Raw genomic sequence first — 18,512 nt, 5'->3', positions numbered from 1 at the left:
TACCAAATGTCAGGCGCTCTATTACGTTATATGTGTGTTTCATTTAGCCTTCACCAAATACTCATCTCATTTAACCTTCACCAAAGCAGTATGAAGGAGACAATATTATTGAGTGCATGCACAGTCATGTCCGACTTTTTGTGACCCCCACGGACTATAGCAAGACAGAGTCCTCTGTCCAGGGAATTTTCCAGGCAAGAACACTGGAGTGGAAATTGCCATTTCCTCCTCCAAGGAGTCTTTCCCACTCAGGGATCGAACCTGAATCTCCTGCATTGGCAGGTAGATTCTTTACCCCTGTGTCACCAGGGAAGCTCAGACAATATCATTACTATTTAGCAAATGAGCAAACTGGGGTTCAGGAAGATTTAGAATCTTGCTGAGAGAGGTTTTATGGCTCGCTTTGCACAACTGGAAGCGGAGCCAGGGTTCAAGCTCAAGTCTGTTTCAAGGGGCCACGCTGTGCAGATTGTGCCGCCAGGCGTCCTTTAGGGACTGTCCTGTCAACCGCAGGACTGCATTTACCACTGGAGCTTTTGACCTGCCTCGAAGTGGGTGGGAAGAGAGTCAGAGTAAAGGGCCTCTTCACGGGTTGAGGGACACATAATGAAGAAGAGCCAGTTGATCCACAAGCTCAAGTTGAATAAAGCACCTTGGGAATGAATTGTCCTCCTCCTCTTTTGCCTCACTGAAAGTTAGGACCTTTATTTATCAGTAGGGAAACTGTTCCTTTCTGTCCTACAGCGCAGATTCTAGGAGTGATAGCCTGGGTCTATGCTGAGCACCAGCAACGCCATCTTTAATTCCGTCTTGACAGAAGCAAATGCTGGGCCGGGTCAGTTGGCACGGGTACTCCTCAGTGGGAGAACTGCTTTCTGCAGAGGAGCAGCCCCGCCCTAGGGCCTGCTTCTCTAGTGACATGCTGGCCTGTGAGACCAAGCTGAGTAAGAAACTGACCTTCACTCAGGATCTTACTCAGGATCTGGGTGCCGAGTGTCTTGATAGTGCTATAGTACAGGGAGCAGAAAGGGGCTGCCGCTTTCAAAAGGCGGTAAATCACACCCAGGAGCCACCCACTGGCTCCAAGCCCACAAAGCCTCCCTCCTCTCCACAACCCACCAACTCCCTGCACTGGGCTCGGTGTGTACATACATGTGAACCTGCCAGCCCGCATGGTCCAGCCTCTGTCCACAGCCTGGCAAATAGCCCCCACCCTGAGGTGCACTCAGAGGACGCCAATCTGGGGAAGAAGCCCGTGCAGGTCCTGGCAGTGGGCTGGGGCCTGTGGGGTGCCTGGGGGAAATTCTGGGGTGCCTGGAGTTTAGTCTGGGTGATGCCAAGTACCTGCTACATAGTCTGGGTGGACCTGTCCCCTGGACCCCAGGGACTTTTCTCCCCAGGAGGGTGGACCACAGCCCAGGAGTGCCAGAGCTGAGCCCTTCACTGCACAGTGCAGACTTGGATGGCCAAGGTCTCAAGCAATACCATTGTCCAAGTGTCACAAAGAGGAAGACAAAGCCTGGGCACTCCCATGGTTCTGGTCCTTTCTCCTCGGGTAGGGCTCTTTTTTCCAGATTCCACAGACCTTGATCCCCACTTCTACTGTCCTGGCCCAGCTGCTGTTCTCTAGCTCCCATCCACTCTTGTCTACCTCCAATCCATCCTGTATAGCAACTGGGATCCTGTTCAACATGTAATGGGAATCTGCTTTTCTTAGTTTACGAATAGGCAAAACTACATAATATATCTCGGGGGAAAATGCCTTGAAAGTAGGGGTGGCGGTCACATCTGGAGGGGAGTATAACTGAAGAAGAGTGTATAAGGGGCTGCCCGGGTCACAGTCAATCTCTCGCCCCACACTCCTCCGTGTCTTCCCACTGAGGACAATAAAAATCCTTTATTAACTTAGAAAACTCTGGATGGCCTGGCCTCTACCCAGCCCTCCCTCCTCACCTCAGATCTCCCCTGCCTCACCCACATTGGCCTCCAGGAAACTTCACCTTGCACCCCAAGTACCTTGCCTCTGCCTCTTGCCCTGGCTAGCTCCTTTCTATTTTCTGGGTTTGGCTTAAAGTACCATCTCAGAGAAGGAGTCCCTAACCCACTTTCCTGCCACCTTCCCACACTCTGCCCACCCCCCATTGCCTCTTTCAGCACTTTGCTAGTTGACTTTATAGACATTATTTCAATGCATCTGTTTGCCTGTTTAGTGTATATCTCTACTGCTAAAGCAGAAGTTCCATTAAGACAGGGACCATGTACACAGTGCTTGGTGCAAATCAACTCCTCAATCGATTTTTTAAAAATGTATCTTATTGAAATATAGTTGATTTACAATGTTGTGTTAATTTCTGCTGTATAGCAGTGATCCAGTTATACACACACATATATATTCTTTTTTATATTCTTTTCCATTATGGTTTATTACAGGAAGTTGAATATGGTTCCTTGTGTTACGCAGTAAGACCTTTTTGTTTATCCATCCTATATATAACAGTTTACATCTGCTAATCCCAAACACCGAGTCCGTCCTTCCCGCACCCTCCTTCCCCCTTGGAACCACAATCTGTTCTCTGTGTCTCTGTATCTGCTTCTGTTTTTGTAGATACATTCCATTTGGTTCATATTTTAGATTCCACATATTAAGCGATATTATATGGCATTTGTCTTTCTCTTTCTGACTGACTTCACTTAGTATTAGTATGATAATAGCATTATTTCATTCATTTTTATACCCGAGTATTCCATTGTGTATATATATACACCACATCTTCTTTATCCATTTACCTGCTTATGGACATTTAGTGTGTTTCCACGTCTTGGCTATTGTGAATGGTGCTATGAAGAGTGTCAAGATGCATGTATCTTTTTGAATTGTTAGGTTTTTCTGGATGCATGCCCAGGAGTGAGATTGCTGGATCATAAGCAACTCTTGTTTTGTGGGTTTTTGAAGGAAACTCCATACTGTTTTCCACAGTGGCTGCAACAATTTACATTCTCATTAATAGTGTAGGATGGTTCCCTTTTCTCCATACCCTCTCCAGTATGGGGGGGCTTCAAAATCACTGCATATGGTGACTGCAGCCATGAAATTAAAAGACTCTTACTGGACAGCATATTAAAAAGCAGAGACATTACTTTGCCAACAAAGGTCCGTCTCGTCAAGGCTATGGTTTTTCCAGTAGTCATGTATGGATATGAGAGTTGGACTATAAAGAAAGCTGAGTGCCGAAGAATTGATGCTTTTGAACTGTGGTGTTGGAGAAGACCCTTGAAAGTCCCTTGGACTGCAAGGAGATCCAACCAGTCCATCTTAGAGGAGATCAGTCCTGGGTGTTCATTGGAAGGACTGATGTTGAAGCTGAAACTCCAATCCTTTGGCCACCTGATGCAAAGAAATGACTCATTTGAAAAGACCCTCATGCTGGGAAAGATTGAGGGCAGGAGGGGAAGAGGGTGACAGAGGATGAGATGGTTGGAGGGATCACCGACTCAATGGACATGAGTTTGAGTAAACTCCAGGAGTTGGTGATAGACAGAGAGGCCTGGTGTGCTGCAGTTCATGGGGTCACCAAGAGTCAGACACAACTGAGCGGCTGAACTGAACTGATTAGTGATGACGAGCATCTTTTCAAGTGCATTTTGGCCATCCTATGTCTTCCTTAGAAAAATGTCTACTTAGGTCTTCTGCCCATTTTTTTGATTGGGTTGTTTGGGGTTTTTGTTATTGAGTTGCATGAGCTGTTTGTATATTTTGAAAATTAAGCCCTGTCAGTCACATCATTGGCAAATATTTTCTCCCAGTCTTTTCATTTTGTTTATGGTTTTCTTTGCTGTGCAAAAGCTTATAACTTTGATTAGGTCAAACATTTGTTTATTTTTGTTTTTATTTCTGTTGCTTTGGGAGACTGATCTAAGGAAATGTTGGTAGCATCTATGCCAGAGAATGTTTTGCAAGTCCTTAATAGATACTTCTTGAATGAATGGCTCATGATCTAGATACTCAACTGCTTGTATACTATTCCCTGACTTACTCCCTCAGATCTAATCTCATCTCTGTAGCCACCAACCTTGCCCAGACAGCATAAACGCTGCCCTTTTTCACTCTTACTTTTGGGCTTCTCTTTCCTCCATGGCAACTGTTTGCCCTTGTGGCCCCAGTCATTTTGACAGTGACCCAAACTAGGCCTCGTCCCTTCTTACTCTTTTTACTCCAGGGGTAGCTTCCAGCAAAACCACACTACTTCAAACATAAAGTTCTCTATGGTGTTCCTGCACAATCAATGCAAATAATCAAGGTATTTCTTCCCAGATCACCAACCATGGTAGTCTTGTTGATTATGCAAAAACCATGAGGGGAGAGGTACGGAAAATAAATATATATTCAATAACAAGCTACTTGAAATATGGCATTAAGTGAAATCAGATCTGGCATTAAGAAATGTCAGTTCCAAATATTTAAATTATAGATTTGAAAAAGCCTTGACACACATTATAGTTGTTTTAGAAGCAGAAATAACCAATCCAAGTTGTTCAGTTAGTCCAAAAGAATGCTATGTTCTCTTCTTTTGCTATTAACAAATAAGAAAACAAGCAAGCAATGAGTTCATTAGAAAAACACTTGTGAAATATTAATACTCTTAATAACCTACATGATTAAAAAAACAGCCTCACTTTCACACATAACGTGGGGAGTTATGCAATTGTGAGAAAGGAACATTTATTTTGAAACAGTTATAAATTATAGTGTAATATGCATATATAGAGAGCTATATTAAATTACAGTAAGAATTAATCCAAAAAAGACTTTTGAATTTAAATGTTAATGGCTGAGATCTTTTATGAGAGACAACTAAAAACTTCTTAAAAATTAGAATTATCGCCACGTGCAACTTTTTGGAAAGAAATAGGCTATTTCTTTCACCCCAAGGACATTAAAGTGATTGAAATTGGTAGCTAAGCAGTTCCTAAAAGCTATGGAACTGAATTAACCCAATAATAACCTTTCAGTTATAATAATTTTCTTCTATGGGTATCACAATATGTTTAGTCAAATCAGCAATGATTAATGACCATATGCTACATGTACTACATATGTTAAATATAAAGAAGGTAATAAGGTTATACTATAATCCCACTTATTTGAAGATCCTGTGTACCACACACAACTCTTTGAAATACAGAAGAGAATCAGGAAAGAAACAAAAATGGACAAGCACCATAAAATTCACAGGCTGTGGTTCATATATTGGATTCATTTGCCCTGATTTCAAAAACAATTCTAATTCTACCTGCTGTTTGACTGACCGAACCATTGTGGTAATCTTTAGAGCCCATCACCTGCTAAGCCTGCTGTAGGGTTATACCTTCCACTCCCTCGAAGTTAAGTAGAGCCATGGAACTTTCTCCAGCTGGTGAAATGTGAGTGGAAAATGCAAATATTCCCTGCCCTTTCCTGATAGGTAAACTGAGACTCAGCGAGTTCGGATAATTAAGGGCTCGTGGACCAGGATTATGAGCCCAGGCCATCTAACTCCAGCGTCCCTGTGTTCAACCAACAAGCTATGCTGCTTCCCAGCGCTGGTGTACTAAGTGACCACAGAGTAAGAAGACAAAACTACTGAATGGAAGAAAACAACCTGCTGTAAGAACGCTGTAGATAATCCATAAAGCAATTAATCCACATAAGCAAAATCAAGTACCACTACTGACCCCTGTAGACAGGGAGAAAATGAAGTCATTCTGTAAACCAGTGCAATACAGGGGATAAATTCTGATTTCTGGGCCCAGAAATGTCAAAGAGTTGACTTATTTTACACAGGATCTTTACCAAATTGCTTGCATAAGCCAAAGTGTTCTAAATAAATCCAATGAAACTAATTTCACAGCGTTTTTATCTCCATTGTCAATGAAATTCAGAAGTGTAAAGAAATATAGTCATGAAAGCTAACTAGCAGAATAAAACTAAAGAAACATTTCTAAGCGTCTTAAAAAGAAAGCTATTCAAATCATACTGGGATTTGGGAGAAGACCCAAACCACTTTATTTCTTTCATTTCTGCTCACTCCTTCCCTCTAATCTAGACATTTTAAACCTAGAATCCATCGATGGGAATCAAAACAGTGGTTCTCACGGTGTGGTTCCCAGACGAGCAGCATCAACCTCTGATGCTGGGCACTTGTTAGAAATGCAGGTTCCACCTTAGCTGCTCTGAACCAGGAATTCTGGAGGCAGGCATCTCTGTTCTGATGCATGTTAACGTTTGTGACTCACTGAGCTAATGAATGACTTAAGAGAGATATGAGAATTTCTGAAGTGTAAGAATGTAGGTGAAAAATTATCTAACTTTGGCATTGGGATTCCATGGGAAGATTCTTGACAAGCCCTCCCAGGATAGTAAATATATGAGGGAATAAATTTTGACTGCCTCCAACAACCAGAGGGTGTGGAAAACCATTCTGTATGAGAAAGGAATAGAATTTTGTTATTTTACATTTGAAATGGAGAAATAGGGGAGAAAAGGTGAAAAGGAAGTTTATATTGGAGACAGCTCCTGCTGTTTTTGTTGTTCAGTCGCTAAGTCATGTCAGACTCTTTGTAATCCCATGGACTGCAGCATGCCACACTTCCCGGTCCTTCACTATCTCCCTGAGTTTGCTCAAACTCATGTTCATTGAGTCAGTGATGCAATCTAACCATCTCATCTTCTGCCACCTCCTTCTCTGCCTGCCCTCAATCTTTTCTAGCATCATGGTCTTTCCAAATGAGTCAGGTCTTCGCATTAGTTCAAGTTCAGCCACCCAGTCATGTCCGACTCTTTGCGACCCCATAAATTGCAGCATGCCAGGCCTCCCCTGTCCATCAGCAACTCCCAGAGCTCACTCAAACTCACATCCATCGAGTCAGTGATGCCATCCAGCCATCTCATCCTCCCTTGTCCCCTACTCCTCCTGCCCCAATCCCTCCCAGTATCAGAGTCTTTTCCAATGAGTCAACTCTTTGCATGAGGTGGCCAAAGTACTGGAGTTTCAGCTTTAGCATCAGTCCTTCCAAAGAACCCCCAGGACTGATCTCCTTTAGGATGGACTGGTTGGATCTCCTTGCAGTCCAAGGGACTCTCAAGAGTCTTCTCTCGAACCACAGTTCAAAAGCATCAATTCTTCAGTGCTCAGCCTTCTTTATGGTCCAACTCTTATTTATATCCATACACGACTATACAGACCTCTGTTGGCAGTGACATCTCTACTTTTGTAATGTGCTGTATAACTTTGTCATAGCTTTTCTGCCAAGGAGCAAGTGTCTTTTAATTTTGCGGCTATAATCACTGTCCACAGTGATTTTGGAGCTCAAGAAAATAAAATCTGTCACTGTTTCTGCTTTTTACCCATCTATTTGCCATGAAGTGATGGGACCACATGCCATGATCTTAGTTTTTTGAATGTTGAGTTTTAAGCCAGCTTTTTCACTCTGCTCTTTCACCCTCATCAAAAGGCTCTTTAGTTCCTCTTCACTTTCTGCCATTAGAGTGGTATCATCTGCATATCTGAGGTTATTGATATTTCTCCCAGCAATCTTGATTCCAGCTTGTGATTCATCCAGCTGGGTACTTCGCATGATGTACTCTGCATAGAACTCCTGCTGAGCTCTTCCTTGAAAACGAAAGTGTTAGTTGCTCAGTCATGTCCAACTCTTTGCAACCCCATGGACTGTAGCCTACCAGGCTCCTCTGTCCATGGGATTCTCCAGGCAAGAATACTGGAGTGGGTAGCCATTCCCTTCTCCAAGGGATCTTCCTGACCCAGGGTTTGAACCCGGGTCTTCTGCATTGCAGGCAGATTCTTTACCATCTGAGTCACCTTCAGATCAGATCAAATCAGATCAGTCGCTCAGTCGTGTCTGACTCTTTGCGACCCCATGAATCGCAGCATGCCAGGCCTCCCTATCCATCACCAACTCCCGGAGTTCACTCAGACTCATGTCCATCGAGTCAGTGATGCCATCCAGCCATCTCATCCTCTGTCATCCCCTTCTCCTCCTGCCCCCAATCCCTCCCAGCATCAGAGTCTTTTCCAATGAGTCAACTCTTCGCATGAGGTGGCCAAAGTACTGGAGTTTCAGCTTTAGCATCATTCCTTCCAAAGACATCCCAGGGCTGATCTCCTTCAGAATGGACTGGTTGGATCTCCTTGCAGTCTAAGGGACTCTCAAGAGCTTTCTCCAACACCACAGTTCAAAAGCATCAATTCTTTGGTGCTCAGCCTTCTTCACAGTCCAACACTCACATCCATACATGACCACAGGAAAAACTATAGCCTTGACTAGAGCCTCAGCAAAGCACTGTATGAAGCACAGTGCTTCATACAACTACCAGCAATGAAATAAAACTGCTGCTGCTGCTGCTAAGTCGCTCAGTCATGTCCGACTCTGTGCAACCCCATGGACTGCAGCCTACCAGGCTCCTCCGTCCATGGGATTTTCCAGGCAAGAGTACTGGAGTGGGGTGCCATTGCCTTCTCTGAAATAAAACTGAGGCCTCCTATTTCCTCATAGCTCAATCAGGAAAGAATCTGCCTGCAATTCAGGAAACCTGGGTTTGATTCCTGGGTCGGGAAGATCCCCTGGAGAAGGAAATGGCAACCCACTCCAGTATTCTTGCCTGGAGAATCCTATGGATAGAAGAGCCTGGCATGCTACAGTCCATGGGGGTCACAAGAGTCAGACACAATTTGGCGACAAAACCACCACCAGTAAAATTTATTTGCCAGGATAGGAAAAAGAAGACAAAATGTCTATCACAATGATTTACACATAGTACATACGCAATACATATATGCTGATGCGAACTACGAGTGTGGCCCTTCTTTCCTGCAGGTAGTAGTTAAAAGGCAGCTGAACTGATGCCATTCTGACAATTGACTGTTTTATTTATTACCCTAGATTCTGCAGGAATCTCTTATTATCCTTTAAATTCCAGAAGATTTGGTCTTTTTTAGAATATTAAAAATATGTTTTATGACAGATATAGCCCAAAGGCTATGATAACAGGTCACTCAGCAGACACAGTTATTTGAAGTCATCTTTCTGAACATTTTATTCCATTAAACAGCAGACACTTTCTTAAATATTTAACAGTAGAAACTGGTGATTTCTCAGTTTCCCCGCATTTGTCCAGTTGCAGTGTCTTTGAAGCCTATCAACCTCTTGTTAAGAACTTCTAGAGAATGGCTCTTAACTCAGATAGCCCTTCTATCAAGTCATCCCAAGTCAATTGGCTTTTCATTCCTTGTGGTTTGCCACCTTTGGCAGAGGCCTGCTGCTGATCTCAGAGTTTCTTTACTTCTTCCGAGCTCATCAGAATAAAGTATTTGCAATTTTACTACTACTGCTGCTGCTGCTGCTGCTAAGTCTCTTCAGTCGTGTCCGACTCTGTGCGACCCCATGGACTGCAGCCCACCAGGCTCCTCCATCTATGGGATTTTCCAGGCAAGAGTACTGGAGTGGGGTGCCATTGCCTTCTCCGAATTTAACTGCAGACCACCTTAACTCTGATACCAGTTTTTTCCAAGTGCCACCAAGTGTCGCTTTGCCACCTGAGCTGTAAATACATCAGTAAATATTCAGGCCTCCCGAGACAGCCCATCTGGGTCCTCAGCAAGGTCTGCGTTCCTTCTCCCTGTTAAGTGGTTCTTTATGTTTGTACTTCTGGCAGCCAGCATTTGCAATGGTTCATTTCTCATTCCAGGAGCAAATGGCTTCCTAGATCCACAATAAATTAACATTCAGTACTCTCTTGTCAGAGATTTGCCCTCCGCTACTTAGGGGCAGTTCCTGGGATTGCAAGCCAAGCATTTGGCTCTGATCTTGAACCGCATACGGCAGAGGGCAAGGCTTGCTACCGTGGTCCTATTTCATAGTTCTGCTCAATGTTTTCCTTTTGAAATATTGTTAACTGTCTTTTCCTGCTGTGGAGACACGGCACAAAAACATGACTTCTTTAGTCTGTTGTGCATGGGTCTAACAGTTGCTTTCTTTTACATTTTCTTGCCTCTGTTTCTTTGTTTTGCTAGGAGCAAGTTCAATCCAAAAGATAATTAAAGTTGGTAGTGTTTTGCAAATAGTGATTTATTTTTGGAACTTTAGAGATTTCTTAGGTCAGAGCTCACCCATGAAACTGAGTCACTAGATTTTACTTTAAAGTATTTTCGAAATGAATACAGCTACCAAAGATAAAGCTATCTGGAGTAGACATTTTCTTGTGAAAGTTTAATGTTTGTTAAGTGCTCTGTGGGTCAGCTGTTTACTTTTGTAAGTAAACTTTATACAAATTCTATTTAGCTGTCAAAAAAATCTTGTGAGTGTGTATGTAATGGCTAAACTCTCATAAACTAATGATGTTCTTCATAGAGGAAGTGTATATATAAGATTTGCAAATGCTTCTTTCTTCAAAACCATTACAGTACATTCATTTAAAGCTTTTTTATTCTATCAAATATATTATTACTCAGAAATAAATAGTATCTCTAACTCCTTGGTATGAAATATATAGCTTAAGGGACTCTTTTAAAGTTAATGTGCTCTAGAAACATGGAGGAAATCTTAACTTATCCATAAGGGTTTAGCAACAATAGTAGCTTAAAAAATAAATTCTTTAACTTGTTTTTTTATTCTCCACCACAGAAACTTGCATTATTTTTAGTCATCAGCCGTGCCTTGTGGTCACATCCCCATGTGCACACACACATACAGTGATTCTCTTTGGAATATTGGTTATGCTATAAATAATCAGGAATTACTTTGATCTGATTATATTTCCTTCGATGGCATCCATAGATTAGTCTCAGATCTTAGATTAGTGAGGTTATTTGACTTTGCTGAAAATACTCTAGACTTGAGATATTTGGTAGGTTTGCCAGATAAAATACTGGGAAGGAAAAGTCACTGGGAGGGCTTGAGTGAGGAGCATGAAAAATTTTGGAATGTGGCTTAAAGTTTTCCATACTTGTTTCCAGCCTTTTTAATTTTGAGAGAGGAGAAGTAAGGTTACTGGGTGAAAACAGAAAGATTCCCAGTTAAATTTGAACTTTAGATCAACAACAAATAATATTCTCAGTATAACTATGTCTCAAATAGTGCAGATATTAGTGATTTATCTGAAATTCAAATTATATGGGGTGTCCTGTATTTTTATTTGTTAAAACTGGCAACCCCACCTACACTGTTCAGTTTATGCTTTAAGACATACTATGATTTTGTTGAGGAAAAGACATAAATTAAGGTCACTAATAATACAAGCAGAGAAGCATATGAGAAATAGATTCTTTTCTTTGAAGATTATTTTCTGTTGCATGATTCATTCAATATTTGCTGAGTGCCAACTAAGTATCAGGCATTCTTCTAGGGACAAGATTTGATCCTTGCCTTCATGGTGCTTGCAGTCTAGAGGGGGAGGCAGGGGACGAACAAGCTGACACATAACTCCAGCTGTGATAAGTGATGTGAAAGAAACAGCCTGTGAACACAGAGAGTAACGGTGAGTGAGCTGGTTTCTCAAGGCACAGACTGAAGACCTCATTGAAGAGGTAACGTTTAACCTAATTTCAGAAGGATGAAAATATAAACCAGGAGATAAGGGCAAATAAGGCTCTAAGATGGAAAAGAGCTTGGTGTATAGAAAACCCTAAAGGAGGTGAGCATGTCCAGAGAATATATAGAAGAGAGTGCAGGGCATGCAGTGTGATTTGAGAGGGCGCCAGGGGCCACATCGCGATGTTATTCTAAGTGTAACCACAGTCACTGATGACTGATGAGTTTTCGGCTGGAGGATGGCAAGATCTGATTTATATTTCTTAGGTACCACTCTGGCTGATGTATGCCAAAGAGATCAGAAGGGGTCAGGGTAGAACGATGATTGTCAGGGCCCAGCTAGGAGAGGATGGTGGACTGGACCTGGGTAGGTGGTGGTGAAACTGGAAAGAGTCAGGATACGGGACTGGAAATGACATGTTGTTCTGCTGGATTCAATGTGAGGGAAAGAGGAAGGGGGAAAAAAAAAATCAAGGATCACCCTCAGGTTTTTCTACTTTAAATAATTGATTGGATGAAGTTCCATCATGTTGCTGGGAAGACTAGGAGAAAAACAGATCAGTGACATCCATTTCCCATGGCTCCTGTAACAAGTTAGCACAAACTTTGTGGATTAAAACAACAGACAGAACTTTATTATCTTGAAGTTCTAGAGGTCAGAAGTCTGAAATGGCTCTCCTTGAGCTAAAATCAAAGTGTGAGTAGGCTGTGTTTCTTCTAGGGGAGGCTCTGGGGGACAGTCTGTTTCCCTGCCTTTTCTAGTTTCTAGAGGCTTCCTGCATTTGTGGGCTCATGTCTCCCTTCCGTCTTTAGAGTTAGCAATGGAGCGTCGATATTTCTCGTGTCACATCACTGATTCTGACTCTCCTGCTTTCTTCTTTGACTTATAAAGATTCCTGTGACTGTATTATGTTCACCTAGATAATCCAGGATCATCTTCCTATCTACAGGTTAGCTGATGAGCATCCTTAAATCCACTGGCACCTAAATTCCCCCTTGCCATGTAACATAAATATGTGCACATTTCAGGGACTGGGATGTGGACATCATGAGGGGACAAGGAGCATCGTTCTGTCTACTAAAGATGGGAAAATCAGTGGGCATGTTTAAGCATGTTAAATTTGAGATGCTACTGAGTCAGCCAAGTTGGAAGTTAACAATGTAAACAGCAGGTTATGTGGATTTGAAACTCAATGAGAGATTAGGGCTAAATTTGAAAGTTGTCAACCTATAAATGGTATATAAGGTCATGAGCATGTGTGACATCACTGAAGAAGAGACTGAGTAAATGTCTCCATTTAGAGTTCAAATAGAGGAGGCAGGCTAAAAGAGAACACAGAGAAAGAACAGACAGGAATGTGGTATGACAACCAAAATAGTGTGGTGTCAAGAAGACCCTCTTCAAAAACGGCCAGAGCAATCACCTGCATTCAATGTTGCTGCGAAATACATTTGCAGATCTGTCCAGAGAGATTTGGATTTGATAGCAAGAAATCGAAAACCTTGATACAAGCTGTTTCAGTGAAATTATGAGGGAACAACCAAAGCTGATGCAGTTTGAGGAGTAAATGGATGTGATCCCTGACCACAGGTGATGAGGGAAAGTCCTGAGTGTCCCCACAGCCTCTGCAGACGCTCGATAGGAAGAGTGAGGTGGTCACATTTGATCAGAGGCTTTACTACAGTAAGCAGCTAGGAGCTAAGCAAGGTCACTGTTGTGCATTTCTGTCTGGTCAGGGTTGCATGGTAGCTGCAACGCTGGTATACATGAAGGGGGTACAGATGTTACTAGGTTCTCAGTGCTGTGCTCTGTGTGTAAAGCAGTCCTGAGGGTGCCTGGAGCAATGACACATGATCACCTTCCTGATGCATTCCAGGAAACCCTTTAGGACCAAACAGCAGAAACTGCTTGGAAGGATAAAATCAGAGCATTCTATAGCAGGGTGCAAGGATCTCTTGTCCTGTGGAATCTGCTTTGCTGGCTTGTTGCCCTTCTAGGGATTCTTTGAGGGGACAATGTTGCCTCCTCCTAGACTGCAGTTTACCAAAGGGCCTGCTCCTCATGAACAAGGTACTCTTACTAGCTGATGATACATCCCTGCTCACCAACCAGAGACTGTCCGTTTCAGAAGAAATGTATTACTTTACTTTTCAGAGCAAAGTATGCACTAAGAAAGCTGTAGTTGAAGAGGGATTTAAACTTTCTCAGATTTATTTGATATTTGTACAGATTAAGGATGAAACTGGTAGCATATGTATAATGTGCTTGTGTATGCACACACACACATTGTGTTTGTGTGTGCGTGAGTGTGTGCATTTGCCTCAAAACATCCAGTACTGACTCATGGAAATGTGAGTTTATTTGTTCTACAGAACAATAAGTCTGGAACAGGGCAGACCAGGGTCAGCTTCATTTCTCTTTCCCTTTCTGCTCTAGATCTGTAACAAGGCATCTATTCACGCTTATGGCCATAACCTCATAGATGACAGATTTTGCTGAATGTCTAGGCCTTACAGCTGTTTTCCAGGGAAAACAAAGAAAGGATACAGGCAGACCCAACACTCCCACATATATTTCATCAATCAGAGGAATGTCACACGGCCACCCAACATGATAACCCCTAGTGGCAGGGAGGCTGCCAATTGGGTTTTTGATTTTCAAACTCTATCAGTAAGTTATGATGCGATGATAAAGCACAAAAGCTGATTTCTTGCTCATGTGACACAGAATCAGCAGTGTGTTGGCTATGGCTCAGCTCCATGCATCTTCTTCACCTGGAGACCCAGGCTGAGAGGGGCAGCACCTCTCAGGGCCATGCCCGTCCTGTGGTGGAGGGAAGAGAGCATGGCAGAACCACATGATGGCTCTTAAAGGCTGTTCTCAAAGGTAGCATCATCACTTTCCTCCACCATCCATTGACTAAAATAAATCATATACTAAAGCTGATGTCCATGAAACAGGTACATATCATCCTCTTACAAAAAACATTGCAGGGGACTTCCCTTATAGTCCAGCAGTTAGGAATCTGCCTTCCAGTGCAGGGGACATGGGTTCAATTCCTGGTCAGGAAACTAAGATCCCACATGCAACAGGGTGAGGCCAATTGAAAAGAAAATTGCAGATGATTGGGAATAACAATATATCTTTCCTAGAGAACAAAAGCAGGCAAATAAGAATAGACCAGACATGGAAGTTGAGTCAGCAAATTACAGTGTCTGCCACAGGACACACACATAGACACACACACACAAATATGCACATATATACGTGTGCACACATACATATACCTTTTAATTTATTTGCATTTCAAAGCGTTTCATGGGAGAAATATTCACACCTTGGGAACTGTTGTCTTGAGCCACATCATGTCCCTTGGGTAAAATAACTACTTATAAAAATATCCTGGTATAAAATACGTAGCCTTTAACGTGGACTGTCATTCCATTCCTCATTGTAATAGATTTCTCTGTAGTTGCACAGAAGATAATCTGTATCACAGATGGTTACTGGGAATTGCTCATCATACATTAGCACCCACTATTACGTCAAGGTGGTGTACTTGAACAAAGTTTAGTTTTGTGCCAGGAGAATTTCAGAAAATTAAGTCATGTTTAGTTATTGAAGTGGTTTTTTTTTTTTCCTTTTTTTCTGAACCAGGTGCTATCTTATCATGCAACATGTTCAAAAGCTGAAGTTGACAAGTTTAAGGTAAGGAAGCAAATAGTGCATAAAGTTAAACTTCCCGGGGCTTTTGGACCCTTTGTATCTTGCCTCTAAACTAGTCCTGCCCTCTGGATGCTGGGGAAATAGAACTGGGTAAGGCCCATTTGCATATTTCAGTTTTAGAGGGGAAAAGGAATTTATGTATAACTGAATGGCCCCTTCCTAATCATTTAAATGATTCAGTATTTTTTTCTTTCCTTTTTTAAGTATGCAGGATATCAGAAAAAAGAAATCTGTGTAATATGATGAGAATCAGGATGCCTGATTTTGGCATTTGTCTTACCTCTTTCTGTTCACTTAAAATCTTAGGGTATATTTCTTCATCTGTAAAAAGAAGTAAAGAGATTAGTAGCTACCATTTACCAGCTGCTTACTATGGACCAGGTACAATACAAAGCATTCTATCTGTATTAATCTGTCTCATACTCCTATGAAGTAGGTACTCTTTTACAGATGAGCAGACTGAAGCACAAAGATATTGAGCAGACAGGCCAATGTCAAACGATTGTAAGAGGTACAGTCAAGCAATCTGGCCTTACAACTGGAGTCCCCTAACCACTGTGCTACACTGCCACCCAGCAAGACCCCCTTCCAGCTCTGACATGAGTCTCAGACATTCCTTTCCCCTTAGTCACCCTCCTTCCCTTCAAGGCAGGTCAGGATTCTTGCTCCTCTCCCTGCACTTCTGAGTGGTCAAAACAGGGGAGTATGGGCAACCTGATTTTCCCTCCTTTGGGAACTTTAGGTGTCTGTCTTTTTCAGATTTTTGTGGAGGTTCAGAGAATTCTCGGGCTTCCCTTGTGGCTCAGCTGGTAAAGAATCCGCCTGCAATGCGGAAGACCTGGGTTCAATCCCTGGGTTGGAAAGATGCCCTGGAGAAGGGAAAGGCTACCCACTCCAGTATTCTGGCCTGGAGAATTCCATGGACTCTTTAGTCCATGGGGTCACAAAGAATCGGACACAGCTGAGCAACTTTCACTTCACTTCACTTCAGAGAATTATCAGCTAAGTTACTACAATCATAAGAAAGAATATGTATTTGTAGTAACACTTGATGGTGGTTACTCTTGAGCATGTCATTTGAATGTGAATGCATTTTGTCTTCCCAGGAAAAAATGGCCTGGAGACCTTTGGGCCTCATGATTGAATCAGATCATTAGGGTTCAGTCACACTACTTAAAAAAAGAAAACAAGGGAAGACCCTAAACTCACAGCAGGGATGAGGGAACTGCTAGGAAAGTCAGGGAGCTGCATGTGGGCAGCAAACAGAGGTGAATTGCTTGGACTCCATCCAGAGACATGGTTTCTCATTGGCTTGGAGAGATTCTTAGGAAAAGACCTGCCATGATGACCCAGATCAAGAAAGCCATGGTGCCAGTGAGATGACAGCAGAGAACAGAGGAGAAGACAGGGCAATCAAAACCACAGCAGTCAGGGTCTGTTTGCTGTGGAGATCAACATCCCACATACGTGAGCAGCAGCAGGGCAGGGCTTTTTATATACTTTGTTCTCTGTTCTATCTCTACTGCTGTTCACCATTCTTGGAACATAGTAGCACTCAATAAATACTTGTCAAATGGATGAATGAATGATTGAATGACTAAATCAACCCCAAAATCTTTCGTGTTCTATAACTCAAAACAGTTATTCATTAAGAAAAGGTTAAAAAATATGGTGATATATAATTATCTTTATTTATTTTTATATTTACTTTTATAGATTTTGTTGTTTTTTCTTTATTATTGAAGTGCAATTGCTTTACAGTGTTGTGTTAGTTTCTGCTGTATAAAAAAGGGAGTCAGCTATGTTATATTTTATATATTTTTATATATATTTATATTTTATAAGCATGCCCATCAAAAATATTAAGGCTTTTTTAATCACATTGAGTTATGTAGACATTCCATATAAATATTTTACTGTTTTATGTTTTATACTTTTACTATTTTATAATTATCATCATTGCTGAAAGATGGAAGGGGCAGGCAGGGAGGAAAATAGCAAAGCTCATAATGGACTAAATATGATGGCAAGAGCTATGTGATGTGACATGTGCAGTACTGAAGCAGCCAAAATCAATAGCTGTCTGCTTTCTAAAAGTCCTGCTCTATGCTCAGGCTTAACTCTTTCCTTAGAATAAGGAAAACACATCGTCTTGGAATTTGCTGTGCTTCTTTATTTTTAGCTCACAAACATACTAAAAATATGAAGTATTTAAATTTGAGGGAAAAAAGCATTATTTCATCTTAAAATGATCAAGATTATTAACTAAACTGATTTATTCCAGATTTTTATCCTGTAAGATATTAGTGAATATTTTATTAGAATGTAATTGAGATATAGTAGATAATTTTAACTTAGTGGCTTTTTTTCTTGAAATATAAAGTAAATAAAACATTATCATAATTGGTAGCTGATATCTTATAATTGCAGCAATAACATGTAAATGTAGTGGGCTTAAAATAATCCTGCACATAGAAAAGTATTTACTGAAATTTCACACTAGAGTATGTGCAATGGCAGTTTCCTAACATTGTAGCTAAGTAACAGTGAATAAGTGCTTTGTCTTACAAATAAATTATGCATATATTAAAAATATTATAACCTTGGCTACTACCATACTTTTTTCAACAGAGCTGCGTGCTAAGTCGCTTCAGTCATGTCCAACTCTTTGCAACCCTATGAACTATATCTCGCCAGGCTCCTCTGTCTATATATATATATATATATATATATATATATGTATGTATATTTATAGAGAAAGGGAGGGAGAGAAAGGAGAAATTTGAAATGTAGAATCAGAGTTATCTATGAGATTTCATAAGTGGAAGAATGGCTGAGTTTCAAAGTGTTGTGTTATACCCAGTTGGGACCAAGCTAGTGATCAGTGATTCAGAGATTAGGTCAGAATTTGGGGAGAAAATGGTTTCATCATTGACTGCTAAAAAGATCTGGAGGTCAAATACTCAGATCAGACTCCAGTTGCAGCCTACGATTCACCACATCTGGGATTCAGACATGTCTTAAAGACCAGTGAGATGTGGTCTGTTTACATGAGAGTCCTCTGAGTAAAAACTTCTTCCTATTGGGAGTTGAGGCCATGGGCTTCAGTGTCTGGAGAATTCCAAGTTCAGCAATGGAGTCTGCCTCTTGGATTTGTCCCTTACTCCAGCCTACCATGAATTCATGTTCTCAGCTAAGGACG

At 41.6% G+C, this 18,512-nt stretch overlaps 1 protein-coding gene across 1 annotated transcript in view; it reads left to right on the top strand.

Annotated features, from left to right (window-relative positions):
- The window catches only part of PDE11A (phosphodiesterase 11A), a 427,416-nt gene that overhangs the window by 266,788 nt on the left and 142,116 nt on the right, over window positions 1–18,512 (top strand). The window contains exon 10 of the mRNA XM_086359943.1: window positions 15,242–15,292. Coding sequence (XP_086216069.1) covers window positions 15,242–15,292 — 51 coding nt within the window. The remainder of the gene's footprint in view (window positions 1–15,241; window positions 15,293–18,512) is intronic.

Source organism: Bos grunniens, chromosome 2 (assembly GCF_055505025.1).
Source record: "Bos grunniens cultivar Pamir isolate PY7600 chromosome 2, Bosgru_T2T1.0, whole genome shotgun sequence".
NCBI classification, from domain to species: Eukaryota; Metazoa; Chordata; class Mammalia; order Artiodactyla; family Bovidae; genus Bos; species Bos grunniens.
This window is presented reverse-complemented; position numbering and strand designations above follow the sequence as displayed.